Raw genomic sequence first — 18,056 nt, forward strand, 5'->3', positions numbered from 1 at the left:
TCAGAGAGTTTTCTGATCAGTTTATTAGGGTTAGAAAATGTTTCACTCCAGTAAAAATATATAAATCTAACAATCACACAACCTGCCAGCCCCCAAATCATTCAAATAACTGATTATATCTGATTTAAAGACCAGAGTTATTACGTTGGTGGATATAAGTGGCTGAAAAATATTGATTTCACACAGAAAGAATCATATCACATGTAGATGAAGCAGAGTTCAGATCCAGCTGGGATACACCAGAGTCCAGACTAAACCTGGTCCAGGACCGTCAGAGTAACACCACAGTCCTGGATCAGGTTCAGACCTGGTCCAGGACCATCAGAGTTAACACCACAGTCCTGGACCAGGGTTCAGACCAGCTGAGTATCAGAGTCCAGATCATCAGAGAATCAGGAGTTGAGGCGGTCCAGCAGATGGTCCAGGACCGACAGTCTGCTGAGCTGAAACACACGAAGCAGGTTGAAGCAGCTGCTGCTTTTTATTCCATCTGACAAACAGCTACAGGACCAGAACCAGGTCCAGAATCAGCTACTGGGAACCAGAATCCGTCCTGGATTAAAGAGAAGAGACAACACATCCAGACATTAGTCCTTCAAACTGATCTGGTCTGAAACTAAACAAAATAAAAAGGTTATTTTAGAGAAGAACTTTTAGAGACAGGTTTCAGAAGGACTAGTAAAGGTAACCAGTGTTCAGACTCTGGACCTGGTCTGGGACTCCTCTGAGACTGGAACTATTGTGAAACTGGTCTAATGTTCTGTAAAGAGGTCTGAACTAGTCTACAGAGAGCCCTGTTCTGACCTCGGGCCTTCCTCTTGTAGTAGATGGTCTAATGTTCTGTAAAGAGGTCTGAACTAGTCTACAGAGAGCCCTGTTCTGACCTCGGGCCTTCCTCTTGTAGTAGATGGTCTAATGTTCTGTAAAGAGGTCTGAACTAGTCTACAGAGAGCCCTGTTCTGACCTCGGGCCTTCCTCTTGTAGTAGATGGTCTAATGTTCTGTAAAGAGGTCTGAACTAGTCTACAGAGCCCTGTTCTGACCTCGGGCCTTCCTCTTGTAGTAGATGGTCTAATGTTCTGTAAAGAGGTCTGAACTAGTCTACAGAGAGCCCTGTTCTGACCTCTGGGCCTTCCTCTTGTAGTAGATGGTCTAATGTTCTGTAAAGAGGTCTGAACTAGTCTACAGAGAACCCTGTTCTGACCTCCGGGCCTTCCTCTTGTAGTAGATGGTCTAATGTTCTGTAAAGAGGTTCGAACTAGTCTACAGAGAGCCCTGTTCTGACCTCGGGCCTTCCTCTTGTAGTAGATGGTCTAATGTTCTGTAAAGAGGTCTGAACTAGTCTACAGAGAGCCCTGTTCTGACCTCGGGCCTTCCTCTTGTAGTAGATGGTCTAATGTTCTGTAAAGAGGTCTGAACTAGTCTACAGAGAACCCTGTTCTGACCTCGGGCCTTCCTCTTGTAGTAGATGGTCTAATGTTCTGTAAAGAGGTCTGAACTAGTCTACAGAGAACCCTGTTCTGACCTCGGGCCTTCCTCTTGTAGTAGATGGTCTAATGTTCTGTAAAGAGGTCTGAACTAGTCTACAGAGAGCCCTGTTCTGACCTCGGGCCTTCCTCTTGTAGTAGATGGTCTAATGTTCTGTAAAGAGGTCTGAACTAGTCTACAGAGAGCCCTGTTCTGACCTCGGGCCTTCCTCTTGTAGTAGATGGTCTAATGTTCTGTAAAGAGGTCTGAACTAGTCTACAGAGAGCCCTGTTCTGACCTCGGGCCTTCCTCTTGTAGTAGATGGTCTAATGTTCTGTAAAGAGGTCTGAACTAGTCTACAGAGAACCCTGTTCTGACCTCGGGCCTTCCTCTTGTAGTAGATGGTCTAATGTTCTGTAAAGAGGTCTGAACTAGTCTACAGAGAGCCCTGTTCTGACCTCGGGCCTTCCTCTTGTAGTAGATGGTCTAATGTTCTGTAAAGAGGTCTGAACTAGTCTACAGAGAGCCCTGTTCTGACCTCAGGCCTTCCTCTTGTAGTAGATGGTCTAATGTTCTGTAAAGAGGTCTGAACTAGTCTACAGAGAGCCCTGTTCTGACCTCGGGCCTTCCTCTTGTAGTAGATGGTCTAATGTTCTGTAAAGAGGTCTGAACTAGTCTACAGAGAGCCCTGTTCTGACCTCGGGCCTTCCTCTTGTAGTAGATGGTCTAATGTTCTGTAAAGAGGTCTGAACTAGTCTACAGAGAGCCCTGTTCTGACCTCGGGCCTTCCTCTTGTAGTAGATGGTCTAATGTCTGTAAAGAGGTCTGAACTAGTCTACAGAGAGCCCTGTTCTGACCTCGGGCCTTCCTCTTGTAGTAGATGGTCTAATGTTCTGTAAAGAGGTCTGAACTAGTCTACAGAGAGCCTGTTCTGACCTGGGCCTTCCTCTTGTAGTAGATGGTCTAATGTTCTGTAAAGAGGTCTGAACTAGTCTACAGAGAGCCCTGTTCTGACCTCGGCCTTCCTCTTGTAGTAGATGGTCTAATGTTCTGTAAAGAGGTCTGAACTAGTCTACAGAGAGCCCTGTTCTGACCTCGGGTTTCCTCTTTTGTAGTAGATGGTCTAATGTTCTGTAAAGAGGTCTGAACTAGTCTACAGAGAGCCTTGTTCTGACCTCGGCCTTCCTCTTGTAGTAGATGGTCTAATGTTCTGTAAAGAGGTCTGAACTAGTCTACAGAGAGCCCTGTTCTCACCTCGGGCCTTCCTCTTGTAGTAGATGGTCAATGTTCTGTAAAAGAGGTCTGAACTAGTCTACAGAGAGCCCTGTTCTGACCTCGGCCTTCCTCTTGTAGTAGATGGTCTAATGTTCTGTAAAGAGGTCTGAACTAGTCTACAGAGAGCCCTGTTCTGACCTCAGGCCTTCCTCTTGTAGTAGATGGTCTAATGTTCTGTAAAGAGGTCTGAACTAGTCTACAGAGAACCCTGTTCTGACCTTGGCCTTCCTCTTGTAGTAGATGGTCTAATGTTCTGTAAAGAGGTCTGAACTACTACAGAGAACCCTGTTCTGACCTCGGGCCTTCCTCTTGTAGTAGATGGTCTAATGTTCTGTAAAGAGGTCTGAACTAGTCTACAGAGAGCCTTGTTCTGACCTCGGGCCTTCCTCTTGTAGTAGATGGTCTAATGTTCTGTAAAGAGGTCTGAACTAGTCTACAGAGAGCCCTGTTCTGACCTCTGGCCTTCCTCTTGTAGTAGATGGTCTAATGTTCTGTAAAGAGGTCTGAACTAGTCTACAGAGAGCCCTGTTCTGACCTCGGGCCTTCCTCTTGTAGTAGATGGTCTAATGTTCTGTAAAGAGGTCTGAACTAGTCTACAGAGAACCCTGTTCTGACCTCAGGCCTTCCTCTTGTAGTAGATGGTCTAATGTTCTGTAAAGAGGTCTGAACTAGTCTACAGAGAACCCTGTTCTGACCTCGGGCCTTCCTCTTGTAGTAGATGGTCTAATGTTCTGTAAAGAGGTCTGAACTAGTCTACAGAGAACCCTGTTCTGACCTCGGGCCTTCCTCTTGTAGTAGATGGTCTAATGTTCTGTAAAGAGGTCTGAACTAGTCTACAGAGAACCCTGTTCTGACCTCAGGCCTTCCTCTTGTAGTAGATGGTCTAATGTTCTGTAAAGAGGTCTGAACTAGTCTACAGAGAGCCCTGTTCTGACCTCGGGCCTTCCTCTTGTAGTAGATGAATCCAGCCAGAGATAAGACCAGACCCAGGATCAGTCCTGAGGCTCCGATGGCAATCTTGTTCTTCTCAGACTCAGGCATGGACGGGTCTGAGGACAGACAGGGAGAGAGAGAGACAGGTCAGGAGACAGGTCAGGAGACAGACAGACAGACAGGGAGAGAGACAGGTGAAGAGACAGACAGATAGAGAGAGACAGGTGAAGAGAGAGACAGGTGAGGAGACAGGTAGAGAGAGAGACAGACAGGTAGAGAGAGAAACAGGGATAGAGAGAGAGTCAGGTGAGGAGACAGTCAGGTAGAGAGAGAGACAGACAGGGAGAAAGATAGGCAGGTAGAGAGACAGACAGGAAGAGACAGAGTCAGACAGGTAGAAAGACAGACTGAGAAAGAGACAAACAGGTAGAAGGGCAGACAGGTAGAGAGATAGACAGGCAGGTATTGATAGAGACAGGTAGAGAGAGAGACAAACAGTTAGAGAGAGACACAGGAAAAGAGAGACAGGGAGATACAAAGACATGAAAAGAGATGTACAGGTACAGAGACAGACAGACATCTAAAGAGACAAACAGGTAGCAAGAGAGACAGGAAGATAGACAGAGAGACAGACAGGCAGAGAGAGAAATAAAGGAAGATAAACAGACAAGAACAGAGAGAGACAGCTAGAGAAAGAGTCAGACAGCTAGAAAGAGAGACAGAGATAGATAGGTAGACAGAGACAGGAAGAGAGAGACAGACAGGTAGAGAGAGAGTAAGGTAAGGAGAGGCAAAGACCGGTAGGGATAGAGACAGACAGGTAGAGAGAGAGACAGGTAGGATGAGAGACAGAGAGGTAGAGAGACAGGTAGAGAGTCAGACAGGGAAAGAGACAGACAGATAGAGAGTCAGACAGAGAGAGAGACAAGTAGTGAGAGAGACAGGGAGAGAGATCGACAGGTAGAGAGAGAGACAGGAAGAGATACAGACAGGTAAAGAGAGAGACAGGTAGGGAGAGAGTCAGACAGCTAGAGAGAGAGACAGTTAGAGAGAGATAGATAAGTAGACAGAGACAGGAAGAGAGAGACAGACAGGTAGAGAGAGAGACAGTTAAGGAGAGGCACAGACCGGTAGGGATAGAGACAGACAGGTAGAGAGAGAGACAGGTAGGATGAGAGACAGAGAGGTAGAGAGACAGGTAGAGAGTCAGACAGGGAAAGAGACAGACAGATAGAGAGTCAGACAGAGAGAGAGACAAGTAGTGAGAGAGACAGGGAGAGAGATCGACAGGTAGAGAGAGAGACAGGTAAAGAGAGAGACAGGTAGGGAGAGAGTCAGACAGCTAGAGAGAGAGACAGTTAGAGAGAGATAGATAAGTAGACAGAGACAGGAAGAGAGAGACAGACAGGTAGAGAGAGAGACAGTTAAGGAGAGGCACAGACCGGTAGGGATAGAGACAGACAGGTAGGATGAGAGACAGGTAGGATGAGAGACAGACATGTAGAGAGACAGACAGGTAGAGAGAGAGACAGGTATTTACCCCAGTGAGTGATCAGAGGTTCTTTCAGGCTGGCGTGTTCCACCATACAGGAGATCTTCTCTCCAGACCTGCTGACACAAACCAGACATCAGAGATTCTGGTTCCTACTGACAATACTGGACCTGGACCTGGACCTGGACCAGACCTGGACCTGGACCTGGACCTGGACCTGGACCAGAACCAGAACCAGAACCAGACCGTACCTGGACCTGGACCTGAACCTGGACCTGTAGGTGACTGACCTGGGCGTGTACTCCAGGTGAGAGTGGATCTGGTAGTACCAATCACCGTCTGCCAGCTCATCAGTGGAAGTGACATCAGAGGTGACTTCCTGTCCGTCTCTGGTCCACTTGACTCTGATGTGTTTGGGGTAGAAGTCGTAGACGCTGCAGACCAACATGGCCGAATGTTTACCACCAGAGGGCTCCGTAGAGCTCAGTCGGACATACGGCTCAGCTGGAACACACAACACATGGTCATCACATTATTCATCATGTCCTCCATTACAGCTCCTTCAGCTCAGACACAGCCCTTCATACAACACATGGTCATCACATTATTCATCATGTCCTCCATTACAGCTCCTTCAGCTCAGACACAGCCCTTCATACACCACATGGTCATCATATTATTCATCATGTCCTCCATTACAGCTCCTCCAGCTCAGACACAGCCCTTCATACAACACATGGTCATCACATTATTCATCATGTCCTCCATTACAGCTCCTCCAGCTCAGACACAGCCCTTCATACAACACATGGTCATCATATTATTCATCATGTCCTCCATTACAGCTCCTTCAGCTCAGACACAGCCCTTCATACAACACATGGTCATCACATTATTCATCATGTCCTCCATTACAGCTCCTTCAGCTCAGACACAGCCCTTCATACAACACATGGTCATCACATTATTCATCATGTCCTCCATTACAGCTCCTCCAGCTCAGACACAGCCCTTCATACAACACATGGTCATCACATTATTCATCATGTCCTCCATTACAGCTCCTTCAGCTCAGACACAGCCCTTCATACAACACATGGTCATCACATTATTCATCATGTCCTCCATTACAGCTCCTTCAGCTCAGACACAGCCCTTCATACAACACATGGTCATCACATTATTCATCATGTCCTCCATTACAGCTCCTTCAGCTCAGACACAGCCCTTCATACAACACAGCAGGGACATGCTGTCCTCTGATTGGTGCCTTTCACTTATGTCCCGCCCACTGGTTCTGATGGCTGACTGACAGATTTCACAGGAGCATTCTGGGAGAATCCCCCATTATAAAAACTGACATTAACAGTAGAAATGAGATCAGGACATTAAAATAAATCAAACTCTAAGCTCTAATGTTTAAATATAACACTAGTCATAATAATATGACTGTTCTCAGTAGATTTCATAATGAATAATCATTATAATCATAATATTAATATGTATTATCAGTAGAGTTTATAATGAATAATCATTATAATCATTATAATATTAATATGTATTATCAGTAGAGTTCATAATCAATAATCATTATAATCATTATAATATTAATATGTATTATCAGTAGAGTTCATAATGAATAATCATTATAATCATTATAATATTAATATGTATTATCAGTAGAGTTCATAATGAATAATCATTATAATCATTATAATATTAATATGTATTATCAGTAGAGTTCATAATGAATAATCATTATAATCATTATAATATTAATATGTATTATCAGTAGAGTTCATAATGAATAATCATTATAATCATTATAATATTAATATGTATTATCAGTAGAGTTCATAATGAATAATCATTATAATCATTATAATATTAATATGTATTATCAGTAGAGTTCATAATGAATAATCATTATAATCATTATAATATTAATATGTATTATCAGTAGCTGCAGTACCAGGGTTCAACCAGCAGGTGGTGCTTTGATTTAAACATTAAAATCATTCTTTCATTCATAAAATATTAATTTATTACAACAGATTATAGTTTTGTGTTATTTAAACAGTGTTTTTAATTGTAATAATATCTAATGATTAAATATTCATAAATCAAACTGGTTCAGAATGAATTCACCATCTGATTTCCTGCTGAAACGTTAAATAAATGTGATTATTATAAACTATGAGTCAGATGAATCAGTAGATGAGTTGATGATGATTCAGTGAATTAATAAATCAGATGATGATGTCACAGAAACACTAACTCACCTGATTTAGTCAGCGCAACCTGGTAGTCAATATCAATGTTGTGTTTGCAGTACGCCTCCTTCGCAGCTTTCCTCCGAGCCAGTTCTGAAGGATCTTTGTTCCAGCGTTCTGCGTTCTTCACTCCGTACTCAGTGTATCCGACATACTTCCCCACACTGCTGCTGAACCTGACGTACTCCTCCATGTTGTAGTAATGAGAGTAGATGTACTCGATGTCGTTCAGATCAGACGAGTTAAACACACAACGGTCCACAGCATATTCCATAAATCCATCTGGAAGAGAAGAACAATCAGTTTGAATTACAGTATAGAGTATTGATCAGTGATCAGAGTATTGATCCTACCTGCTGTGTAGAGGCTGATGAAGTATTAACAGTATAAAGTGTGTAGTATTGATCAGTGATCAGAGTATTGATCACTGATCAGAGTATTGATCCTACCTGCTGTGTAGAGGCTGATGAAGTATAAACAGTATAAAGTGTGTAGTATTGATCAGTGATCAGAGTATTGATCCTACCTGCTGTGTAGAGACTGATGAAGTATAAACAGTATAAAGTGTGTAGTATTGATCAGTGATCAGAGTATTGATCCTACCTGCTGTGTAGAGGCTGATGAAGTATAAACAGTATAAAGTGTGTATTGATCAGTGATCAGAGTATTGATCCTACCTGCTGTGTAGAGGCTGATGAAGTATAAACAGTATAAAGTGTGTAGTATTGATCAGTGATCAGAGTATTGATCCTACCTGCTGTGTAGAGGCTGATGAAGAGCAGGGAGACCCTGAGAAAGGATGAAGCCATGTTCCTCTGTTCTCTTAACAAACACTGACTCAGTCTCACTGAGAGCTGCTCTAAAAACCAGAGGACATGATCACATGACCTGCAGCATCCAATCCTATCCAACCATCACCTGTTACCAGGCAGACAGCTCAGACTACAGGCTGCTGATGGAGCACAAACACACTGAACTCTGGCAGACTGGAAACTAAAGAAGTAATGATCAAGTTTTTCATTATTGATCCGAGTAATTTATTATTGAGTTTCTGATAATACAGTCTGATCAGATTATATCCACAGTACTGTTCAAATATCAACATAATTACTATACCTACTTATGGTACGTTATATGGACATGATGTTGATCATTCTTGTTGACTTAGATATTGCCATTCAGAGTGTCACCAATATTTTAGCCAACATGATGCCAGAATAAACAGCAGGGTTTTCCCTCCAAATAGAAGAATTGTGCGCAGCATCTAAGCAGAATAAACAGAAAGAAAACTTTGTGTGTTGGTGTCATTCTGTCCTCTTATCTGCTCTCTGTCGGGCTCAGGCTGTTCCTCCACATGCACACACAGGGACATGTTGAATTATCTGTTTCAACTGTTTTTCTATTTTGTTAAATAAATTATCAGATAAATGTACCTAACGTTTTTCATGTTTCTATGTTTTGTTCCATTATAATCCTTTGCTATACAGCTGAAAAGACATGTTTTAGTTATTCCTACTGGCCATGGTTGTGGTTGTCAATGTGAGATGTATAACTTGCAGATAGAGTGAAAAACTAGCTCAAAGTGAGTAATAATGTGACAGGAGCAGAAAAACGATCAAAAAGGTCTTGGGTTTCAGAGGGTTAAGAAATTAGTCATCTGCTGCTACAGAGCTCCATGTATCCATCAGATGTCTTCAAGACTCCTCTATGTGTCTGAATGCTCTTTGATGAGTTTAGCTTATAGAAAGTCCTCTTTACAAATAGATGTTCTTACATTGTGTACATGCTGTATAATGGTTTAACCAGACTGACATCTGAAAAGGCAGAAAGAGACTAAGCATCACCTGTTACCAGGCAGACAACTCAGACTACTGGCTGCTGATGGAGCAGAAACACACTGAACTCTGTCAGACTGGGAACTGTCTTCTACATATAATGATTTGATTATTAATATCTGTCCTGCTGGGCTATTATGTCTGTAATGTTAGTACCTGTGCTTAAAGACAAGGCTGGTAAGCTCAATAGTATTGACAATTATCGACCAATTGCATTAGCCAGTATCTTGTCGAAAGTACTGGAGAGAATACTGTTAAAGCTAGAAATATATGTCCTTACTACTGACAATCAGTTTGGGTTCAAAAGAAAACATGGAACTGACCTATGTATGTAAGAGATTGTGTCCAGGTACACAGGTCTACATTCATCTGTATTCATATGCTTTATTGATGCGTCAAAGGCATTTGAAAGAATTAATCATGAACGATTGTTTGAAAAATTGCTAGATAGAGGTGTCCCTAAATTTTTAGTGAGAATTTTATATATATATATATATATATGCCCACCAAACGTTTCAGGTTAAATGGGATAATGTTGTATCTGCTCCATTCTGTGTGAGTAACGGAGTGCGGCAAGGAGGAATTCTGTCTCCTATTTTATTTAATGTTTATAAGGATGAATTATCAAATCAGCTAAATGGGTTAAAAAAGGGCTGTCTTGTGGGCAACACTATTGTTAATCATCTTATGTATGTGGACGACCTGGTCCTAGGCAGCTAGGCTACATAGCCAGGTTACCAGAGCATTTATGAGCTAACATTTTACCGATGGTTTGCTGCTGTGTATTTTTACCGCCCTGTCTTCTGACAGCCCGGGACATTTAAAAACATGTTGCGGACTTGCGTGTTGTTTTTGCAACCACGCCCCCGAGGCAAACTTTCGTTGGCTGAAATTCGCGAGGTATTTCGCTGTGTGGAGCCCTACCGTGACTGTAAGAAAAAGAGTATGCAGAGGCTCAAGGTAGCATACAATGATGCAATGAGGCTGCTGCTCCGTGTCCCGAGGTGGCATAGTGCCAGCCATCTGTTCGTGTCCACTAGAGTGCCAACCTGTGAGGCACTCTTAAGACAGCTGATGTTTACTTTCAAGTGTGGCCCGGACAAGTCAGAGAACCACATAATCGAAGCTCTAGTCAGCCCTGTGAAAAGCTGTTATAGATACACTTCCAGGTTAAGACAGCATTGGTGCAATAGCCTGTATATCCTATAAGTTAATATGTAATTATTATATTTTTTTATACTGTATTATGTGTTATATGGACCTGGGTCTGCAATAAAGCTTATATAGTGACTGTAGGTAGTGCAGACTGTGGTTTGAGTTTTGCACATGTGACTCCACACACACACACACACACACACACACACACACACACACACACACACACACACACACACACACACACACACAGGTTTTGTGTACTGAAGGGAGACTGCTACCCAAACAGGTTTTTTGCTACATTAGAGGGGCTCCCCTTTCCACTTGCTTCACAAAGATGTGGTTAATATCAAAAATCTGTTTTAAGCCATACAACACAAATTCCACTTCAAATATTGAATACACACAACACAACTGAAAATGTAACAACCTGACAACATGCCTAATTATGAGGACAGAAGTTAATTAGGTGCATAAGCCCCTGACACAAATCGAAATTATAAGGACTAACCCAATTTGTAAGGACAGTAGCTATACAACACACAAAACTGTCACTGAAGTGCATTAAAGGGTCAATCATGATTAAATGGAACATGTCCAAACACATACACTTAAGTGAAGGCACTGTGCATTAAAAGGACACACCTAACATATGAGGACAGATTTTAACAGACAATATAACTCTCTATATAAGAGCCTCTCTCTCTTTTTATATTTATATAGATATAGATATAGATAGGTCAATGTATGCAACCACTTTTTTTGTCTGCTTTATGCCTTTTGCCCCTTTGAGGGCATGAGTGATTAAACTTCAAAGTCATTGCTAATACAAATTGTATTTAATACGGTACACATGCAGCAATGACATTGCTGATACAGTAAAATGACCACTTTAAAGTGTAGTGGTCTCTTTAAATACAATGCTATTTGTGCAATATGACTGGTAATCTACATCCAGTATGACCTTGTAAAAGACAGCTTATACATAGAGACAAATTACATCAGTCAGTGAAAAAGGTGCTATTTTCATCAGAGGAAACTTGCCCCTTTTTAAGAACAACAAAGAACTACAACATAATTGCATCATAACGGCAACATAACACTTTATTGGCGGCTTTTCTTCTTCAGAGTTTTGCCCCGATTTCTTACAAAGTCTCTGATGTTTTGAAGTGACTGCCTATCAAGAGCAGGGTGTTCAGCGTTCTTGCACTGCTGGCATTCAATTCTTGTGGCCAGTTTTCCGTTGGCAATGTGCTTTTTAAAAATGTCTCATCATAGCTGCAACATCTTTTGGGGACCACTGCCTTTTCTGTTGCATTGCTTGATCCTGTCTCTCAGGGCAATTTCCAGGAGACACTACAAAGTGATAAAACATATTCGGTCAAGTCAGTGGAAATCTACATGCCTAGAGTTAACACCTATGCACAGAAATGTTGTTACCTACTAAATCGACAACTTAAAATCGACTTTTTCTCCTCTTGATTTCCCATCTGTCGGTACTTGTACTGGAAAATACCATGTAGTGATCAAATGCTAATGCTCTCTCTTGCCATATTTAAAATGTGTAAAACTAACTGCATGGATCTCACTGGGATCATTCTTTTATGTTTAAGGTAGCATAGTGCATTTTTATGAGTGCTTGTTTTCTGGGCTGCTCTTTATGTCAAACTTTGTGAGATATGTAAAATGTATTTCATCCTGAAAATCTATCTAAATTACGTCATAATATGCACACAAAAAAATAACGTGAAAATCTAATACTAATCCATCTCAAGGCAGAATAGGGTCCATTGCACACGGCACATTTTTCCAAGCTTGGAATTACTGAGGAAACCACATCATATTTACAGTTTTTATGACAAAAACAGTGAATTAGAGATTGCGTTATACATTTGTATCTGTCAGATATCACAGTGGCATGGTGATCCTCTGACTTAGTTGAAATCTTGTGTACAAAATTGGAAATAAAGTCATTAAATAACAAGTAAGGCACAACACAATTGTCTATTTAAGATAAAGGGCTCAAGTATACAGTATGTAAACATAAAAATGTCTTCAGCCATTCACAGAAATTAAGTCAGTGCAGCATCGTGACATCCATTATATGACAAATGACTGGACAACAAATGACTATAGTTACTGATATCTTGAAAGCTAACAATACAATTACGTACTAAGGTAAATATATTGATATAAATGAGATGGTAATGTAGTGCAATGATGATAGTGAGTGTAAAAATTCATCTTTATTTATATATTTTATATATAAATATATTATATATATATATATATATATTATATATATATATATATATTATATATTTATATATTTTATATATAAATATATTATATATATATATATATATTTATATATATATATATATATTATATATATATATATATATATATAAGGACTGTGTATACAAAAACAATCCTTTGTGTGTTTGTACTGGTCAGGTGTATGCACTATAAGGACTGTGTATGGATACTGTTCAGTGTTTTATTGAACAGACAAGTTATACATTATTTGGTTCCCTTGAAACTTGGTTTTTCACCTTTAGTATATCCTTGTAATATTAGATGCATAACAATTTCAAGTGGATCAAAGAATCTATTTATGGTAAGATTATTGAGAAATGGATTTTCAGGGATAAATGTTATACATAAACAGTCCTTAGTGTGTATGTACTGGTCAGGTGTATACACTTTAAGGAATGTGTATGGATACTGTTAAGTTTTGTATTGGTGTGTATGCAAAGATGAATTTTTATACTATCATCATAACACTACATTACTGTCTCATTTACTTATATGAACACATACAATAATGCAATAAAAAAAAACTTTTTAACACAAATTGTTAATAATTTTGTTGTATTATGGCTAAAAACATAAGAAGCTATCAGTTTAGTTTCTATTGCAATACCTAACTCCTTTCTCTTTTGATTACACATTATTTCACGGAATTCCATTTGAACTGGTCTTCTGTTAATGTCGCTGTCAATTAAATTTGATAAACCACATCCACACAGGGATGATAAAAAATAGCCTGGGTTTTTAAAAGTATTGATTTAAACACAGAATTGAAGTGATTTTTTTCCACTTAAATTTTTGTGGATCTAATATTATAGAGAAATGCTGATACTACTAATAATGCTAAATACTAACAGCATATATTCAGAGTCACATTGAACAATAATCTTACTATGGAGGGATAATGTCCAAATACACTGTCCTCAAAGTGTCTACAACTGACCAGTACATGTACACTGAGGACTGTGTATCCATAACCCTCACTCAAATATCAGCATCTGGTAAAACTGCTTTGCAACCAAAAAGATCTGATGTCAATATCAAAATTAAATAGAGATTAAGTCACCTTTTCAACATCTTTAAAGCTGTCAGATTATCACGGTACCATGATGATCCTCTGTCGTAGTTGAAATCATGTGTAGAAAATTGGAAAAAATAATTAAATTAACCAGTAAGGCACAACACAATGATCTTGGATTTCAGAGAAAGACATGGGCTCAAGTATACAATATGTAAACATAAAATTGTGTTCAGCCATTCACAGAAATGAATTCACGCAGCATCGTGACATCCATTATCGGATATTGGACAACAAATGACTGAAGTTACTGATATCTTGAAAGCTAACAATACAATTACCTACTAAGGTAAAGATACTGATATAAATGAGATAGTAATGTAATGCAATGGCGATAGTGAGTGTAAAATTCATCTTTGCATACACACCAATACAAAACTTAACAGGATCCATACACAGTCCTTAAAGTGTATACACCTGACTAGTACATACACACTAAGGACTGTTTCTGTATAACATTTAGCCCTGAAAATCCATTTCTCAAAAATCTTACCATAACTAGATTCTTTGAACCACTTGAAATTGTTATGCATCTAATATTACAAGGATATACTAAAGGTGAGAAACCAAGTTTCAAGGGAACAAAATAATGTATAACTTGTAAGTTCAATAAAACACTGAACAGTATCCATACACAGTCCTTATAGTGCATACACCTGACCAGTACAAACACACAAAGGACTGTTTCTGTATATACAGTCCTTATACTTATATAAAGCTATTTGGTGAGAAAGATTCTCCTGTCAAGTCCCCTGTCCTGTTCTGTCCAGACATGACACTTGTAATACCTGAAAATTGCTCAGACAACATTAATCAGGTACGTTTAACAAACATATTCTTGAGTTTTATATGTTTGTAAAAAGGTTAAAGACATTCTAAGGACTGTATATACAGAAACAGTCCTTTGTGTGTTTGTACTGGTCAGGTGTATTCACTATAAGGACTGTGTATGGATAATGTTCAGTGTTTTATTGAACAGACAAGTTATAAATTATTTGGTTCCCTTGAAACTTGGTTTTTCAACTTTAGTATATCCTTGTAATATTAGATGCATAACAATTTCAAGTGGATCAAATAATCTATTTATGGTAAGATTATTGAGAAATGGATTTTCAGTGATAAATGTTATACAGAAACAGTCCTTTGTGTGTATGTACTGGTCAGGTGTATACACTGTAAGGATTGTGTATGGATACTGTTAAGTTTTGTATCGGTGTGTATGCAAAGATGAATTTTTACACTATCATTACACTACATTACTGTCTCATTTAAGTATATGAACACATACAATAATGAAATTAAAATGTGTTTTAACACAAATTGTTAATAATTTTGTTGTATTATGGCTAAAAACATGAGAAGCTATCAGTTTAGTTTCTATTGCAATACCTAACTCCTTTCTCTTGTGATTACACATTATTTCATGGAATTCCATTTGAACTGGTCTTCTGTTAATGTCGCTGTCAATTAAATTTGATAAACCACATCCACACAGGGATGATAAAAAATAGCCTGGGTTTTTTAAAAGTATTGATTTAAACACAGAATTGAAGTGATTTTTTTCCACTTAAATCTTTGTGGCTCTAATATCTTACTACTTTCGACACCGACGTGAGAGGACGCTGGCGCTGGTTATTCGCCGCTTCTCCGTCTGCTATTCATCTGCTATTCGTCTGCTATTCTCTTGTGTTTGTGTTCGCTGTACCCCCTACCTCTGGACAGCCTCTGTACCTCTGGACAGTCTCTCTGCTGGTTCCCGAAGCCGCCTGGGGCTCCTTGACCGGACTCTTGCCTCGTCGGTTAGCCGCTAGCTAGCTGCCCCGCTTCACCAAACGGCGCGCGGCAAATCCTAGCTGCTTCGGCGGCTAACCCGATTGCTGACCTCCTCCTCATAGGCAACCTCCACCAGATGCGAGCCGCCACTGATCAGACATTCCTCTCCTTCGGTCATGCTGTGGATCATTTTGGCAATCACCTCATTCATCCATCTCCACCTCCACCCTCTGTGCTCCTAGCCCACGGCTAACCACTATCACGGAGCCTCTCCGTCCCTCCTTCGGCATCATGATCAAATATTCAACTCTGCAACTGGTCCAACTCGTCAACTACTCCATTCCATCCTGCATCCCAGTCATCAAACAGTTCGGACTTCTACGCGGCGGTTACATAACAAAGCTCTCGCGCGCAAGTTTGTTTTCTTCCACCACGGACAATCCATTCCATCCATCTGGTCACCTGCACGCTTTGTTGCACCTGTCCCACGTCATCTGAATGCTTCACCCACTGGTTCACATAGGGCTGAACGCATCATCAGGCTACACAGAAAACCGGGACCGGACTACAGTGCTTTCCCCACTTCACATACACTCAATCATACTCTCCAATCATTTGCTAATCGGCTCACTGTCCCCCCTCAACTGCACAATACCCCACACCCCAACGACCTGCGCCAACCGGACAACCTCAGATCTCTCCAGCCTGCCCCCATCCCACCACCCTCTCACCATGCCAACTTTGTCCCTCCTCAACACCCGACCGGCTCACAACAAAGCCCCTGCCCTCCATGAACTAATCCTCGACAACACTCTTGACTTCCCTTCTGCTCACCGAAACCTGGCAACAACCCAACGACTTCTTCTCCCTCAACCAAGCATCCCCCTGGCTACAACTACATCTGCAAACCCCCGCCCCTGGCACACGGTGGCGCCCTCGCCGTCATTTTCAATCAGAACTTCCGGATCACAGAACTCACCCTCCCCTCAGTATCATCGTTTTGAATATCTCGCCTTCAAAACTCTTTCCTCCATGACAGTCATCCTCATTTACCGGCCACCTAAACCAAATCCCTCCTTCCTCTCTGATTTTACTGAACTCCTCACACTAGCCTCATCTCTCTCTCACGTCTGCTGCTACCGGGGATTCTAAACATCCACATGGACTCCCCACATGCAAGCTCTCATCAGAATTCAAAATTTTACTGGATAACTTCTCTCTCACCCAACATGTCACATTCCCCACCCATGAAAAGGTCACATCCTCGACCTGGTCTGCTCCACCAACCAACCAGTGCTCGACCTCCATCCATGCCTCTTTCCCTCTCTGATCACAAACTGATACGGTTCACCATCCCTTCTCCAACCCCACCGCCTCCTCAGAGAAATCACCTTCCGCAACCTCAAATCTATCAATCCCCACCATCTCTCTGACCTGCTCTCCACCATCTCCACCTGGACTCAACCCTCACCTCACCCGATGACCTCACAGACCACCTCAACTCCACCTTGTCTACCTCCCTCAACACCCTGGCCCCCCTAAAACAAAACCCGTCACTTTTAACACCTCTTCACCCTGGTACACACCTGCACTCCGAAAATGAAACAAACTGGCCGCCAACTTGAACGTCTGACAAAGAAATCATCCCTCACAGTCCATCATGAAGCCTATAAATCCCATCTCATCGCCTACAAAGATGCCCCTCCTGCTGCCAATCTGCCTACCTCTCCACCATCCTCACCGGACCCCCGCCAAAACCCCAGAACCCTCTTCTCCACATTGAACAACCTCTACCGCCTCGGACCAACAGCCTCCTTACCTCTACCCCGGATCTCTGCAACTCATTCCTCCACTTTTCACTGACAAAATCAATCTCATTTACAAATCCCTATCCCCTGTATCTGACCTTCCAGGATCTACTCCAGCACCTACCTTGGACCCTCCTCTCTCCATCCCTCCAGACCTCCCGACCCTCCTCCACACTTCCTCCTCTCCCAGTTTAACCCAGTCACTCCTCCTGAAATCTCCAAACTCATCAGCTCTTCCAAACCCACTACCTGCTCCCTTGACCCTCCCCTACTCCACTTCTGAAGTCCTGCCTCCCGGTCCTATGCCCCTACCTCACTAACCTCTTCAACTCCTCACTTGTCCCTTGGAACTGTCCCCTCTGCTTTCAAAACTGCCGCTGTCACCCCAATCCTTAAAAACCTGGTCTGGATCCTCTTTCTCCTTCTATCACCAACTACACCCCTATCCTCCCCTTTCTGTCTAAAACCCTGGAACGCATAGTCGCCTCACAACTACAAACCCATCTTCTTGCCAATAACCTATTCGAACCTCTCCAATCTGGTTTTCGCCCCTACACAGCACAGAAACCGCTCTCCTCAAAGTCCCCCAACGACCCCCTCACCTTTGCTGACACGGGTTCCCTCAACATCCTCATCCTCCTGGACCTGAGTGCAG

The 18,056-nt window shown here is 41.6% G+C and overlaps 1 protein-coding gene across 3 annotated transcripts in view; it reads right to left on the reverse strand.

The window, feature by feature from the left end:
* The window catches only part of LOC120573402 (H-2 class II histocompatibility antigen, E-S beta chain-like), a 52,868-nt gene continuing 34,812 nt past the window's right edge, over positions 1–18,056 (reverse strand). The window contains exons 1-6 of one of the 3 annotated variants that reach the window (XM_039823119.1): positions 8,194–8,300; positions 7,449–7,721; positions 5,457–5,670; positions 5,215–5,282; positions 3,677–3,790; positions 1–553 (exon numbers count right to left, since the gene is read on the reverse strand). In XM_039823119.1, coding sequence (XP_039679053.1) covers positions 528–553; positions 3,677–3,790; positions 5,215–5,282; positions 5,457–5,670; positions 7,449–7,721; positions 8,194–8,248 — 750 coding nt within the window. In that variant the 5' untranslated portion in view covers positions 8,249–8,300 and the 3' untranslated portion in view covers positions 1–527. Of the gene's footprint in view, positions 554–3,676; positions 3,791–5,214; positions 5,283–5,456; positions 5,671–7,448; positions 7,722–8,042; positions 8,050–8,193; positions 8,301–18,056 lie in introns of those variants that run through there. The other 2 variants (XM_039823120.1, XM_039823121.1) reach the window with 2 other exon arrangements.

This window comes from Perca fluviatilis, chromosome 14, assembly GCF_010015445.1.
Source record: "Perca fluviatilis chromosome 14, GENO_Pfluv_1.0, whole genome shotgun sequence".
In the NCBI taxonomy this organism is placed as follows: Eukaryota; Metazoa; Chordata; class Actinopteri; order Perciformes; family Percidae; genus Perca; species Perca fluviatilis.